The sequence below is a fragment of the Pimephales promelas genome, chromosome 6 (genome assembly GCF_988280905.1).
Source record: "Pimephales promelas chromosome 6, fPimPro1.hap1.1, whole genome shotgun sequence".
Classification (NCBI taxonomy): domain Eukaryota; kingdom Metazoa; phylum Chordata; class Actinopteri; order Cypriniformes; family Leuciscidae; genus Pimephales; species Pimephales promelas.
Genome location: NC_142774.1, coordinates 4,669,269 through 4,685,288, shown reverse-complemented (window position 1 = coordinate 4,685,288; position 16,020 = coordinate 4,669,269). Strand labels below are relative to the sequence as shown.

The 16,020-nt window shown below is 36.7% G+C and overlaps 1 protein-coding gene across 1 annotated transcript; it reads right to left on the bottom strand.

Moving 5' to 3' along the window:
* Window positions 1–1,036: 1,036 nt before the first annotated feature.
* Window positions 1,037–15,375, bottom strand: patl1 (PAT1 homolog 1, processing body mRNA decay factor). Its single transcript, XM_039685644.2, has 18 exons — window positions 15,098–15,375; window positions 14,263–14,365; window positions 12,904–13,304; window positions 12,248–12,322; window positions 11,955–12,152; window positions 11,096–11,197; window positions 10,274–10,360; window positions 9,171–9,364; window positions 8,936–9,086; window positions 7,458–7,572; window positions 7,203–7,300; window positions 6,889–6,948; window positions 5,967–6,112; window positions 4,505–4,664; window positions 3,799–3,924; window positions 3,616–3,707; window positions 2,438–2,587; window positions 1,037–1,559 (listed from the first exon to the last, which is right to left on the bottom strand). Exons 1-18 carry the CDS (start codon window positions 15,110–15,112, stop codon window positions 1,538–1,540), a joined length of 2,295 nt encoding a protein of 764 aa, XP_039541578.2. The 5' UTR covers window positions 15,113–15,375; the 3' UTR covers window positions 1,037–1,537.
* Between the last annotated feature and the right edge of the window lie 645 nt (window positions 15,376–16,020).

The following is a 16,020-nucleotide window of genomic DNA, read 5'->3' as shown; positions in this document are numbered from 1 at the left end:
ATTATGTATTAAATTTAAATTTTGTTCATTTTGAACTAAAGTTACATATATTATTAAAACATAAAATTAATTTAAAAAACGTTCAATTTACATTTAACTTAACATTTCAGTTATAAAGAGACACTTGTGTGTGAATTCTCATAGGGATGTGTGTATCATATGAAGGAGGTCAGCTGATAAGATGGCTGGAAGCTTTCCTCCCTCTTGAGCTCTCATTATAAAAACACTCCTTTAGCACACCGGCCATGTGTAGAAAAAAGGTCAATGCCATTTCCCTCCCCAAAAAATGACTTGCAGATGCATTTATTATATGCTGTATGTATGTTTTGTGATAGATTTTTCAATGTCAGATGTAATGTGATCCAACAGTATTAATTTCTACAAACCGTGGGGCAGATGACATCACCAGGAGTAAGAGACAGATAATAAAAGAGCAGTTGTACTGAATAATCTTAGTTGTGTCTATCAAAGCTAATCTGAATGGAAACATTTTAAATAAGAGGTCTAAACAAAAGGAATTGAAATTTACTGTGCAGACGAGGAAAAGGAAAAAAACGCTTGTCGGCTTGTGTGAGATGATAGATAGATGATAAAACTCGAAGACATCGATGCCAAAAAATGAAATAAAGTGCAAAGAAACTATCACTATAATATTATTTTAAACATGATTTTTAACAGTTTGATGGTAATATATTAGTCACATTTTGGAGATAAAGTTACAGTCTAGAACTTGCTGATAAAAGAAGTTATGGCAAAATTATTCAAAATTAATAAGTTCATCCAACCTTTAAAACTAAAATGTGTTGCCACCATTTGACATTATGGACATTTTTGTTGTACTCGTGTTAATGTAACGGGAATCACCACTGAAAACAATGTTAGTTATAAAAGTAGTATACCATATAAAATATCATTTGATTACAGTAATTATAATTTGAAAGGAAAATGTTGTTAATTGTCATGAGAATGAAAACAAAAGATCCTGAGTGTTGAAACCCAGAGCACCGGCTGAAGAGACACAAACACCACAACCGAACTTTGTACAATAGAAAGTTTTAATTTCATGTTTTAACACAGGCATCATGTCAAGATACTTAAAAATGAAGAATACCTTTGTTCAGACCTTCATTTCAACTCAGACACACTTGCACATTCACTCTTTTGCACACATACCTCAAGCTGCAGTGTATAAGAAAAATTAAGATATTAATGTACAGCAAATTTCTCCTCAAATCTATGTGTTATAAATAAGGTCTTGATTGAGCCATTTCACAGGGAAATGTCGCCACACAATGAGGTCCCTGTCCTGGCTCCTGACCCTAACAGAAGCTAAAATACACATACCTGATCGCCTTGACAGACCTATGGACAACGTTTGTATTACCATTTAAACATTACTGTTACCTATTGTGACTCTTATAACAAGAAAGGAAAAATGACCTGGCCTCACTCGCCAACATACATCACACATAAAACTGCTCGTTCACAAATACACTGACAGTCCGTCTCTCGACGACTGCCACGTTTGAAGTCACTTCTACCTGGACAGGGATGTGATCCTGGAAAAAAGAAAGAAAAACAAAGTCAATACAAACGAAAAGGCCCAATTGTCGTCATTTGCAATATCCAGCAACGTAAACCATCAGAACACTGTATTTAGTGAAAGCTTTATTCAAGGTAAGTTTAGGTCTTTCAAAAAATTAAAATAAATTAAATTAATTAAAATTAAACTAAAAATTAACTCAGATTGCAGGTGTTTGCGCTCAGTTTGATGAACTCCTGACTTCTAAGGTCATTAACGACGTGATGCTAATGATGCACTTTCGCTTGTTTCCTTAATTTATTTGCGTTCATTTATTTTAACGTGTTAAGGATTGATTTCGAATTAATCTCATGTGTTGACACTGATAGCGCTAATATATTCTCGGATAAATAAATTAATTCTCAATAGACCGATAGAAAAAACTATTCTTGATTGATAAATGGATAAATAAACCTATTTTTGATAGATAGACAGACTTTTTAAAGAGATACTAAAATAGGCTCATTTAGGCTCATATTTTTTTTCTGATATTTAGAAGAATATCAGTAACCAGACAGTTTCTGGTCTCATTGACTTCCATAGTATATTTTTTCCCTACTACGGATGTCAATGAGACCAGAAACTGTCTGGTTACTGATTTTCTTATAAATATCAGAAAATCGTCTGAATGGATTCGAAAACGGCAAAACTCAACTATTTAACTCTGAGGGAGTTGTAAAATGAGCCTATTTCCAAAAAAAGTGGAGTATCCCTTTAACTAATATACTGAGAAAAATGGGAATCACAAATATACACCGGCAATGTATCTCGAAAATTGAATATTTTATTAATACGAGTCTTATTTATATCCATTTTAAAACTTGAGCTTGTGTGTGTTTCTGAGGGCAAACTCACTGTAGCTTCTCCTGCAAGAGCTCGAGTCTCTGCCGGTCCACGTATCGAGAGAACAGCGACACTAGGTTTGGAGGAGTGAACAGGGGCGATGAGAGCGCAGAGGACGGGACCTTCAGAAGCTCCCGGGTCACAGAGAACACCAACTCAGTCCTGGAAAACAGACAGAAAAGACTGGGAAGTGTGGTGGAAATTCACCTGTAAAATTGTCAGGCCAATTAATAGTAAAAAAACGAACAAATCAAATACGATTTATTGATCTGTAATAGTGATCCAGGGAACTAAAAAAGTACCTCAGAGCGCTTAAAAAAACTTACATATTCACTTTCAAAGTTGATTGAAAAAAAACAAACAGATTATCATAAGGCCTCCAACAACATTTTACCATATACTGCATGTACACTTCTGCTTCACCCTTTGGTCCTCCTCAACAACACATACTGTGCTTACCTTACGCACATAAATCAATTTTAATTGGAAATATTTGATCTGACTTCCTAGACTCTCCCTAGGCTTACTGACCTTGACTACAGAGAGAAGCATAATTCACTAGCTCTTTCTGACAGTATTTGCAGACTACCTTGAAACAAGAGAGGGAGAGATAAAAGAAACAATTTATCTATTAAAGGGATACTCCACCGTTTTTCCATATTAAACTATGTTATTCCCTTAACTAAGACGAGTTGATACACACCTCTCTCGTCTCAAGACACTTTGATAGCACTTAACTAGCCCAGTTCATTCAATATAGGCCAAGCAGAGAAGCGGCCAAACACCTCCACGTATTCCCTATTGATATTATATATGATATTACACTTTACACGCTTAGAAAAGCGAAATGTTTTATTTTTGTGTCACCATTCTTGGTCGAGTTACACTACTTGTGTCAATATGGGCCAAGCAGAGAAGCGACCAAACACCTCCACGTTTTCCCTATTGATATTATATATGATATTACACTTTACTACGTTTTATTTTGTGTCACCATTCTTGGTCGAGTTACACTACTCGTGTAACTGTATTTAAAAAGGCATAATATTTCTGGACACAAAGTAAAGACAAGACTTGATAAACACCACACTCCCAAAAACTAATGATGATGAAAAACTGCAACGCTTAATTTATTTCAAGAAAGCCTTTGCATTGTAAGAGTTTAACTGGTTTAATAGACAGATGCTCACCAGCGGTTATCGTCCATGAGCTGACAGTTGGGATCCGAGCTCTGCATCCGCTCTCCTTCACTCAGGATCAGATACAGCAGCGTCACGCCGAACTGACAAACACAACATCATCTTTGGTTTAGTCAGTCAAACAAGGTCGATGCACTGAGCCATTATAAACACAAATGAATTTGCCAGTGACACCTTATTTTGCAGCACGAGGGGAAGCTGTCCTTCCCTGCCCTGCAGCTCCTGAAGGAGGTCAGTGAGGGACGTACTCGACATGGCCTGGATCACTGCGGAGACTGGCTCCACCAACCAACACAGTACCTAAGAAAGAAAACATGCAGGCCAGGCAATTTAAGATCAAAGCACACTCCTTTAGCCGAGTGCTACTCTTAACCTTAACCACAGCAGGGTTTACATCTTATTCTCTTCACTAATGCCAGGGACACATTTAACGACAAGCTGAAACATTGAACTGAACACACTTACAGACCGTTTCAAACGACTGGAAACATTGACTGTGAACACCGACTGAAAGCAAGTGTCTCGCGCGTGAGATCGGCAATCGACTACTGTGGGCTTCGACCGAAAACACGAAGCAAATAGAGTCTGAATTAACATCATTTTTATTCATATCTTTCACATCTACTGAAGTCAGATTGATGGCTGTGCACTCGAAATGACAAATCAAGGATGTTAAGAGGCTAAAAGCAGGTTTAGAACATGCCCCATTGAAGTCAACAGGGTGCGAATTATAAAAAGAGGATAACACAGTGTAGGCAACACTGATTTTTGTCGTTTTTGTCTGTACTGACTCTGACAGCACTCCAAATGTACAAAAAAACGAGCTCAATGTTAGAATTGACCGGAGTTCTCCTTTAAGATGCATCGTCTGTGATTATACCTGGTCTTGTTTGTCTTTCTTGGCCAGGGCTGGAAGGTTCCTGGCTATTCCCATGATAACAGCAGCAGCCTGAGGCTGTGGCAGGAAGGGGAGGAGTCTGGAGATGAGGCGTTTCCCCTTACGCACCGACATGATCATCAGGCACTGCTCATCGCTCACTCTGCAGAGGGACGGAGTCGGTCTGTTACGATCTCAAATCCAAGTCCATACCAATATCAGTCATTCAACACAATTCTTGACTAAATCAAAACACACTTGACCTCGGTTTCACAGACAAGGCTTTAGCTCGTCCCAGACTAAAATGCATGTTTGAGATGTTATAACTGAAAGCGACTTACACTGATACATCTTAAAATGTGCCAGTGCCATTGTTTTGTCTCAAGATGGACATCAGTTATGTTTTTTAAGGCACATTTAAAGCTACTTAAATGTCTTAATTGAGCTAAGGCCTAACTGATAATTTTGCTGATAATTTACTCACCCCCGTCATCCAAGAGGTCAATGTCTTTCTTTCTTCAGTCGAAAAGAAATTAAGGTTTTTGATGAAAACATTCCAGCATTTTTCTCCATATAATGGACTTCAATGGGAACCAAACGGTTCAAGGTCAAAAAGACAGTTTCAGTGCAAACTCTTCAAATGGCTTTAAACGATTCCAGATGATGAATAAGGGTCTTATCAAGCGAAACAATTCCACATTTAAAAAATAAATAACAAAGTTTAAGTTTTATAAGCTCAAATGCTCGCCTTGCTCTGTTCTGTGATGCGCGTTCGTGACTCTCCTGTTCGAACTCGTTCATCAAAATGAACAAATCTTTTTCCAAGTCAATTCGTTCGTTTCATTCGTTGAATGAACCAAATGGTTCATTTTGATGAATGACTTCGAACAGGGGAGTCACGAACGCGCATCACAGAACAGAGCAAGGTGAGCATTTGAGCTTATAAAACTTGTTATTGTTATTTATTTTTTAAAATGAGCGACTGTTTCGCTTGATAAGACTCTTATTCATCATCTGGAATCGTTTAAAGCCTTTTGAACAGTTTGCAGTTTGCACTGAAACTGTCTTTTGGACCTTGAACCATTTGGTTCCCATTGAAGTCCATTATATGGAGAAAAATCCTGGAATGTTTTCATCAAAAACCTTAATTTCTTTTCGACTGAAGAAAGAAAGACATGGACATCTTGGATGACATGGGGGTGAGTAAATTATCAGCAAAAGTTTTTTCAAAAGTGAACTACTCCTTTAATCTAAGCCCTGTCTGTGAAACCAGCTCTTATTTTTATTTTATTTTTTTAAATGATTATATACTTATTACAACAATGGGATGTTAAACTATTTCTCAATTAGGTAGAAATGGTCAAAACAGTCCAGAATTTGAGTCAAAGGATCCCAGACTGGGCTTTAATTAGTTTAATGAAGCAAGTGTACGCCTATAGTCGTGTGGCTCTTCTGTGGCACTCACCGGTCGTCCCACTCCTTCTCTCGGAGGGAGTTGTAGAGCTGCAGCGTGTGGGTTTTGTGCTGTTCTAGCAGGGCATCTCTTTGGTGCTCAGGGGTTTGCAAGAACTTCTTCTCAAAGTCTTGCACTTCTAGCAGTAGACTGTACATCTGCATAACAACATACACCGATTCTGAATAAAAGTACTATGGCTACTAGTGCTTTCAAAATAGCTGGAAAACGCAATTCAAATTTTAGGCTTAAATATTACTAATATTGAAATTAGGGATGGGCAACGATTAATCGAGATTAATCGCATCCAAAATAAAAGTTTGTGTTTACATATTATGTGTGTGTAGTGTGTATAATTAATTTGTATATATAAATACACACATGTATGTGTATATTTAAGAAAAATGTGTTATTAATATATCAAATATTTATATTTATATATAATATTAATTATGTGTAAATATATATAAAGTATATACAAGCAAATATTTCTTAAATGTATACATGCATGCGTGTGTATTTATATATACAAAATAATTATACACACCACACACACATATATTATGTAAACACAAACTTTTAATTTGGATGCGATTAATCGCGATTAATTGTTGCCCATCCCTAAAAGGCATTGTTTCAGCTAGAGGAAAAATTTACTTTTGCCATTAAATTGTTTATTCAAAGCAATGAAACCACATAAAAAAGTGCATAGCTTTAAACTAACGTTTATAAATCTAATATTTCGCAAATTGCATAAACAATTATAAACATAGCAGCATCGTGTATTTGTGCAGTTTAACACAAAGAGCCGAAGTGCCGATCACACTTTTTTTGCATTTAGTGGGACGGGAATATATTTGCAATAAATGTGGATTTATTTTAAATTCGATTTTTTTGCTATAAAGGCTCATTATTTCTTTATTTACACTCTTACCTTCTCCACAGTGTAAAGGATTTGTCGTCTTTTATTCCACACCTGCTTCTCTCTTTTTTCCTGTAAAACGACCAAGAACATTGGTACAAAGAAACTCTTCCATTCCTTAACATATACCTTTTGAATAAACCATTTATTCATGAAGAAAAAACATTACGAGGTTAAGAAAGATTCTGTGGTGATTATGTTTGCATTTTTTTGTTGTTGCATTTTTGCAAAACAGTTTCCAAAAAATACATATCAAGAGAGGAGCCTCATAAGTGGTTTTATATAAAAGAGTCCATGTAAAAGGGGCGGGATTTTACAGTTCTGACCTCATCATCACTGCGAGTGGTTACCACGGCATCAATCATTTTCCTTGGATTGTTCACACTGGAGACAGTGAGTTTTCCTAACGATCCGGCAAACTGCACTGTGAACCAAAAACAATCACACGGAGTATTAGACCATTTGACACATCATGTCCTGAAATAAATGCACAGTTAACAAAATATTAATTTTGGACCCTGGTTGAACTTATGCGATTGTTAAGACAGATATTTTAATAAAGGTCACCGTATTGTTTCTACCTGGCCGATAGGTGTGCTCCAGTTTGGCCACCTGAGGAGTGATGAGTTTGGTGGTGTGCTCCTTCCTGTTGTCTCTGTCCCGCTCCTGACGCTTCTCCATTTTCTCATAGTAATTCTGCAAAAGAAGACCAGAAAGACCATTATAGACGAATCCGACGAGCGTTCTGTGTAGGCTGCCATCTTGTGGCGACGCCATTACTGAGCTGTTACACAGGCATATAGACATATGCACACCTCGGTGATAATAACGCAAACTCACCCTCGATGACAGCTACAGCCAGGCAGAATGACTTGTTGGTTTGATCTGTGACTGCAGTGGCCTCCAGTCACAGATGAAGGTACAAACGATCTTACAGATTAACGTTATTTATGAAAATAGCTTGGCAAGCTAGCTAGGCTAACGTTTGCTAACGAGGAAACTATAAAAAGATCTGTCCATTTGGCAACAATAAATAAATAAATGAATGAAATCAAATAAACAAATTCATGTTTTTCATTTGTGTCCATTATTTATCTCATTTTCACATTGCAACAGGCAAGGGTAAGGTAACGTTACAGCTAGAAAGTATACATAATATCGACCAATTAGTGTTTTTAAACCATGGAAAGAGGTCAATATAACAGCGGGAAAACAATTATGTCACATAACGTTTCATTTAGCTCAGGAAAGCCATTTAATGACCATAGCATGTTAACTGAATAGAAAAAATAGCAAGAGAGGAGATTTTGCTGATCACTATATCACATATTTATTATATTTTTTTTACTTATGTCATTAAATAACTGTTATTATACGCGAATGTCCACGTCTTGTACTCGCCCAGGAAATCTGTAAACCGTACGGCACCAGACAGGGGCAGTCGACCCGGGGTATTCACAATGTTTTCTCTTCAAAATTAAAATTTTACTGCCACCATTGAAACAATTTATAACGGAAACTGTTTACCCACTCGACATTATACAAGGGATAACGTTGTAACGTTAGTGACAGTCGTAAATCGCGGGCTGTTTATTTCAGTGGACGCAAGTTGCAACTAAAACAATAGGAGGCAATGGCGCAACGCTACCCAGCAACAGCTCAGTAATGGCGCCCGCTTACTTCCGGTAGTTTCGCCGGATTCGTCTATAAACGGCAATAAAATCACAATAAATGTAAATTTACAATGAAAAAAGAACTAGTCACAGCAGCATTTGAAAATCATTAGATTGTAGACCAAACTTTGATGTTGGCTTGAGAAGTCTGAAGGTTTGAAATAGTTTTAAAACCTTGAAGGTTAGATAAGATACATGTTAATAGCAGGTCCTATGCTACAGTAGTCAACATTTGAAGTGGATTAAAACCTTTCAAAGTTATACATGATTTTTGGACCCTTAGTCTTAGGACCAACCTTTTTTGACCCACCTAGTTGCATAATTACAAAGGGTTTCATTTTAAATGCCGTGTCAGTCTTTGTGCATGTGGGTAAAAGAGTGATAACCTGGTAATAGTAGTCATCCAAATACGGATCGGTGCTTTGAAGCTGCATCATTTGGATTCTCGCGACCCATTCCTTCTCTCTTTGAGTCATTAGATTGCTGTAAGGATCTCGGTTCTTCCGGTCTCCGACCCCTCTCCCGCCGACGTGATCACTGAGCACATGAGAGACACAGAAACATTTACATGGGGCTTTTCAAAGTGGTGCTTTATCCAGGGAAGCAGCTGATGGTACCCACCCAAGGCCTCTGTTCTGCATCCTCTGGTTGAGCATCCGGCGGTGCTGCGGGTGCAGGTGGGTGGTGTTGTGTCGGATGGGTGCGTGGCTGAGAGGAGGCCCGTGGGGACCCATTCTAGGACCAGACTGCCCAAAGAACGGCCTGAAACCCCCAATGCCCCCCTGTAATAATGGAGGAGCTGGACCACGCTGGAACTGACCAACATGAAGGGCGTAGCACAAGATGAAAAGAGAGTGTCATGCAAAATAAAGTTCTTCATACAGTGGACTACCAGTAAAGTGTAATTATTCAGACACTTTGAACTGACCATGTTTTGTTTAAGTGTTTTTTCTTTAATTGCTAATGCGACCTTTGAACAAAATTAAGCATTGCTTGGTAATTGGTCGACCTAGATTGGGATTATCTAATCTAGGGATGCACAGATATGAAAATATTGGCCGATACCGATAACCGATATATCGGCCGATAAACTTAAATCCAAATTTTTATCTAATTTTGAGAGCCTGATTACAAAAACAAAAGTCTCACAATTAAATCCACGTCCCAAGCGCACAATTATAATGATGTTCTTAGATTTGCGTTGCACATGTTGTCCCGAACCAGATTTTCATTTTTTTGAAGAGATTTCAAGAATTTAAAAAACATAAACAGTTCTCAACAAGTATCTCAGCTGAAGGGAATAATACATTATTTGTCGGCTTTAATATATCGGCCACATTTTCTTACCAGGCCGATAACGATAACATTAAAAATGAACATATATCGGCCGATACCGATATGCTGGCCGATATATCGTGCATCCCTAATCTAATCGTGTAGTTAAATTTAACAGGTGACAGATATTCAACATCACTAATTTGTGAGACAGTCTGGACAAAACCAGTGAAATATCAACGGATTTGATTAACTTGACATATTTTATTACCATTTTCTAAACTATAGCGAATAAACTGTGATAATGTCAGAAATGTTGAAGGTGCCTGAATAAATTTTGGTTTAACTGTATATATACACTAGATCCTGGGTGTGCCATTATTGTCTACTATCCTGAATTCAAGATCTGTTAATGAAATTCTTGGGAACTGGTTTGAGGATTCACTCACCTGAGAGTTGAGCATTTGTGCTCTTTGTATCTGAGACAAAACGGGACCGACACCAGCAGGGAACGGAGAATGAGACAACGGCGAGTTCTGAAAGAGCAGAAAAAAACACTAATTTCAATACTGTTAAAAATCATTCAAAATAGGCATGAAACCTTTTTTTATAATTATGCAAAATATATGAAGAGTTCAGATGCAAAAGCCTCTAAATGCCATTTGAAATTTTCTTCTTTAATGATGATTTTTAACAAACTTGTATATTTAAGTTCAGTAATTTCACTTAAATGGAAATGATAATTATCTATTAATTGTTATTTAAGTGAAATTACTGAACTTAAATATACAAGTTTGATAAAAATCATCATTAAAGAAGAAAATTTCAAATGGCATTTAGAGGCTTTTGCATCTGAACTCTTCATATACATGTGCTTAACGCTAAATAAACAGGACAAACAAACAGCCGTCAATTCTGATGACAGCATATATGTGTGTGTGAGAATGGAAGCATGTTAATCAGAGAGTATCTGTAAAGTATAACAGATATACCAATAGTAAAAACAGCAAATAATAATAAGATATCACTGTAAAGGTAACAGTAACAGCTATATCAATAGAAAAATCCTAACTTTATCAAGACTGAAAAAAGAGAGATGTGAAACCATATTGTTTGACTTCTAAAAGCAAGTCACACATTAGATGTCCCCCTAAAGAGAGCCACCTCCAGGTTGAGCAGATATCCATCAAACTGCAAAAATTGTTGACTTTTTCCACAGTGTTATAGCGCCACCATCAGGCAGCTGATGTTGGCTTTGTTGTGAGACTCACAGCGATGCTGAGGAGGTTGTTGGGGGACAGGCGCTCAGGGAAGGGAGGTGGGTAACGCAGAGGCACAGAGGCTCTCACGTGAACGGCTGAAGGGTGATTATTCTAAAGACAAAAGAAACATCTCGATTCAGTTGAAATCTTTTGCATCACTCATAAGGGTCAAGGACATGATAATTTGATAAATCCATGACAAATCACTTTATTCTACAAAACCTATTTAGTTTGAAGACATTATTATTTTATGTTTTGTGATCTTTAACATCCAAACTGTCTGAACTAATGAGAAAACCATTTAAAATGGTGTCTTAATAATATATTATTAACTAAATAAGGCATCAATGAAACTATTCATACAGTATAAACAAATTTGATAATATCAATAAAATGTAATATCAACTATTTTGATAAATAGTTTTTTTTAAAGCTGTTGAGATTGAGGTTTTTTCCAAGCAAGTGAAGTGAAAAGGTAATGTTGTTGTTTAAAGTCTCTTCTGTTCATTTATTTGATCAAAAACACTGTAAAAACTTTAAAATTTTGAAATATTATTACAATTTCAAATAACTGTTTTCTATGTGACTATATGTTATTATTTAATTTATTCCTGAGTCTTCAGAGTCACATGATCCTTCAGAAATTACTCCAATATGATGATTTGATGCTCAAGAAACATTTATTATTTTCAATGTTGAATTTTTTATGGTTTTTAAATGAATAAAAAAAATCTCAAAAGAGCATTATTTTAATAAATGATTTTTTTAATAACAATGTAAAAATCTTTACAGTCAGCTGATCTAATTTCATGCATCCGGTTACTAAAGAATATTAATTTCTTAAATTTTGGACAGGATGCCATCTTACCTGCTGATTGAGGATTTGACTCATGGGCTGTTTTGGAGGTGTTCCAATAGGCACGGCTCTTACAGGTGGACTTCCAATCACAGGTGAGGAGGACCGTGGAGGCGGAACCCTTTCGGACAAATCTCGCCCTTCTTCTCGGAGTTTAGGAGGCCGATTTGGAAGCCCGACCTCTTTAATAATGGACATAAGTGTTTTGTCCTGAATAGTGAATCAAGAAGATTAGAAGAACAGCACTGAAAGTCTTTATAGTAAACTTGAAGAAGCATTTTTGTTTTTATATACAAGTGCTTTACCTCTTTTTGAGAGACTAATCCAGAGTTAACAGGACCGAATCCCATATTGTTTTCCCAAATACTGTGAGAGTTTATCTATGGGGGAAATATTAAAACAAGAAAAATTACTATTGTAAAAAAAAAAAAAAAAACGCACTTCACTTTGAAACTTGCAGCTATTTATATTTCATTAAAGCACAGTCTTAGCTATTAAATAATTGCAATAAGCCATATTGCGATTTTGGGTTTTATTTCACTTAATCAACATGACATATTGCCACACCCTAGAAAAGTTCCCTGCTACAGACAGACCACACATTTGATGGTGACATTCTCTTGCATTTGATTTACAAATGGATTTATAAACTAATAATTCATATTAATAATGGCATAATATTGTGGGGATACACGATATATCGGCCACCATATCGGTATCGGCCGATATATGTTCATTTTTAATGTTTTTTGTTATCGGCCCATTAAGAAACTTTATTAAAGCCGATAAATAATGGATTATTTCCTGTAATGTGTGCTTGGGACATGGATTTTACTGGTGAAACTGCTTTTGTAATCAGGCTCTCAAACATTATAAAAATTTGGATTTAGATTTATCGGACAATTTATCGGCTTTTAAATATAAAGAACTATCGTATCGATAAAGATACGATCACACAAACCTGTGAAAGAGGAGCCGGCCCTCTGTGCAGGAGATGCTGGTGATGTTGGTAGCTCAACTGTAGAGGAGACAGTCCAGCTAATGTTGAGGGATGAGGAGTCTGACCGGGCAGCTTCGGAGGAAGATGAGATCTGTCTGAGCTGGCGGTGCCCACTCCGGCAATAGCAGGATCCGAACCCAAGATGAGACGAGTCAATGACTCCGCCAGGTCACCGCCAGCCCGTTCATCTATGTCAGAGTAAAGCCGGGAGGAAGAGGAGGGTGGAGGGAGGGGCGAAGGCTTGGCATTGCTGCCAGCAGGAGGAAGGTCACCGGAGGAGGCATCGTCCGCTCCCGGCAGATCATCTCGCACCAGCTCGTCGAGCTCAGCAAGGCGGGCGTGCTGCTCCTGCCAGTCATCATCTAGAGAGGAAAATATACTTTAATGAGGTGACGTTACTATCTGATGTCAATAGGCGAGTTCGCATGAAGCATTATTCTGATTACAAACAGTTTTAAAGTCCGAATGCTCCATTTAAACACCTCAATCGGAATTAAAATGCCCGAACACATTGAAATTTCAATCGGGTTGAGGGCGGTGGGATAAATCTTTTCTAATCCATTCGATGGGACATGTAAACATTTGATCGGATAGAAAATCAAAACTTGAAATTTCTGCGCATGTGCGATGATGTAGAAAAGGCCGTAATGACGAATGACCCCCAGATGGAATGAGCTGATGTTGTTGTTGACAATAATAAATGACTGTAGTGTCAATCTAAACTGATATTAATACTTTTTATTGAGCAATTATTGCATTCAACTATTTTAAAGTGACAGTAAAGACATTAAAAATTCATCAAAGAATCATAAAAAATAAAACGTATCAGTTTCCACAGAAATATTAAGCAGCTGCACAACTGTTTTTAACATCGATAATAAGAAATATTTCACCAAATCATCATATTCGAATGATTTCTGAAGGATCATGTGACACTGAACACTGGAGTTATGATGCTGAAAATTCAGATTTGATCAACATAAAAACAGCTATTTTAAATTGTAATAATATTTGAAAAAGAATTCAGTATTTTTGATCAAATAAATGCAGTCTAGGTGAGCAGAAGAGACTTACTTTTGAACAGTAGTGTATATAAAATGCAATATCAGTTGTCACTCTATATCTCCCAAAAATATGTCTTAGTTAGATGATATTTAACTGCTTATATTTAAGTAGTTTTTGGACAGTAATTATGGGAGTAAATTGTGTACCAGTTTTTCTGCAAGGTTTTGATAATGCTGGTCATTAAGAGATTCATTTATCAAATATGGCACATTAGGCGTTATATGGCAAACCCATAATTCCAGGTGTAAGATTTACCAATTGCCCCTGCACCGAAAGTGTCGTCATTGAACTGGTCAATTTCCTCTTCTTCCTCTCCCAACCCTTCCTCCTCCTCCAGGGTGCAGTCATCGTCAAAAGACTACAAAACAACACAGAAACAGTATAGGGTAAATTTGCAAGTCATATTAAAGTAAGGGAGGAGGAAAACAGATCTCATGGAAAGATGCTATGTTCACATACACAGTTATAATACCGTGCTTGTGCTCACCCCAAACTAACAGGTTCAGTGTTAGGATGTATTAATCTCAATCATATACACACAAAAGATACATCAGGTATTAAAAATGTTACCAATTCTGATTACGTACTGCTAAGAGCAATAACACTAATGATATTGTACACTGCGAAACAGATCAGAAATCTCGCAGAAACTCCTTTGCCCTGATAAAATCATATCCACAGTCGCCAGATAAATTTAAAATGCTTGGAAAGTTTAAACTATCCCAGTAGGTTTACATTGCTAGTGTTAGTTGACGTGACGTAACGCTACTAGCGCGGCCTCGCTAGCATGCTAACAAGGCCAAAGGTTTAATATCACACATCTGGGCAACACTGAACGCAAAACGGGGGGTATATGCCAAGGACACAAGGATATTTCATAATGCTGTAACATTTTATCCAATTTCAGCACCAGAGAAAACGGACGGCTAGGTCAAACAATTTTAGCTCGCTAACTCTGTGGTGTCTAAAAACAAAGCCTTAATTTTCCATCAAAATCGGAGTATAAATCTTCAAAACAGAACCCTTCGCGTTAATTTTCTGTAAACGTGGCGATTTCGACCTACACCATATTAAGAAAGGACATATTTACCTGAAAACGGAACATGTATCTGTGTTTTAAAAATGATCCCCGTTTAATTCTGCTGCTGCGCGAGACGCCGCGCGCGCTTGAAGATTCCTCACGCGCGAGCTTGAAGAGACGGCACGCGTCCTTCTCGAGTGAATGAAGTGAAATCACGGTACGATTCTGTCAGTGTCCATAATATTGTTATTTATTAAGCTTGCTATTGCCCCTCCTTTTAAAATCCAGTTTTGTATTCAGTTGGAATTCTATTATAATCCAGTTAGGATTTGACATTATGATAGAGATGCCATTGGGAAAAGAGGATTTGATATTCCATGGGTTTTATTTGAAATATTTGAAGCATTTGAAATATGCCATAATATAAATTATGGTTTAAGAATGAGAAAGTTCAGGATGCTATTGAAATGCTAGGCAATTATATATTTTTTAAAAATGGTAATAGCTGTAAAAGAAGTGACCATGAATTAAACTCAACAAATGCTTTAGCATGACTTCACTTTAATGAAAACATTTTTCTCTTTTTTTCCCCTTCTTGGCAATAGTGGTGTAAATATTCAATGTGTAGTTCAGGATGCATATTACAATACATGAATATTAAATATTACAATATTAAATTACAATATTAAATATTCAATGTGTAGTTCAGGATGCTTTTGAAATGCTAGGCAATTATATTTTTTAAAAAAATGGTAATAGCTGTAAAACAAGTGACCATGAATTAAACTCAACAAATACTTTAGCATGACTTCACTTCAATGAAAACATTTTTCTCTTTTTTCCCCTTCTTTGCAATAATGGTGTAAATATTCAATGTGTAGCCAGTACAATACCATGTTTGAGACAGAAATTACAGAAAGGTCTCTACAATTACTTTGTGTAGCAGTGCTAAAAGAATGAAACACAAAGTACAATGAAATAAATGTAAATTA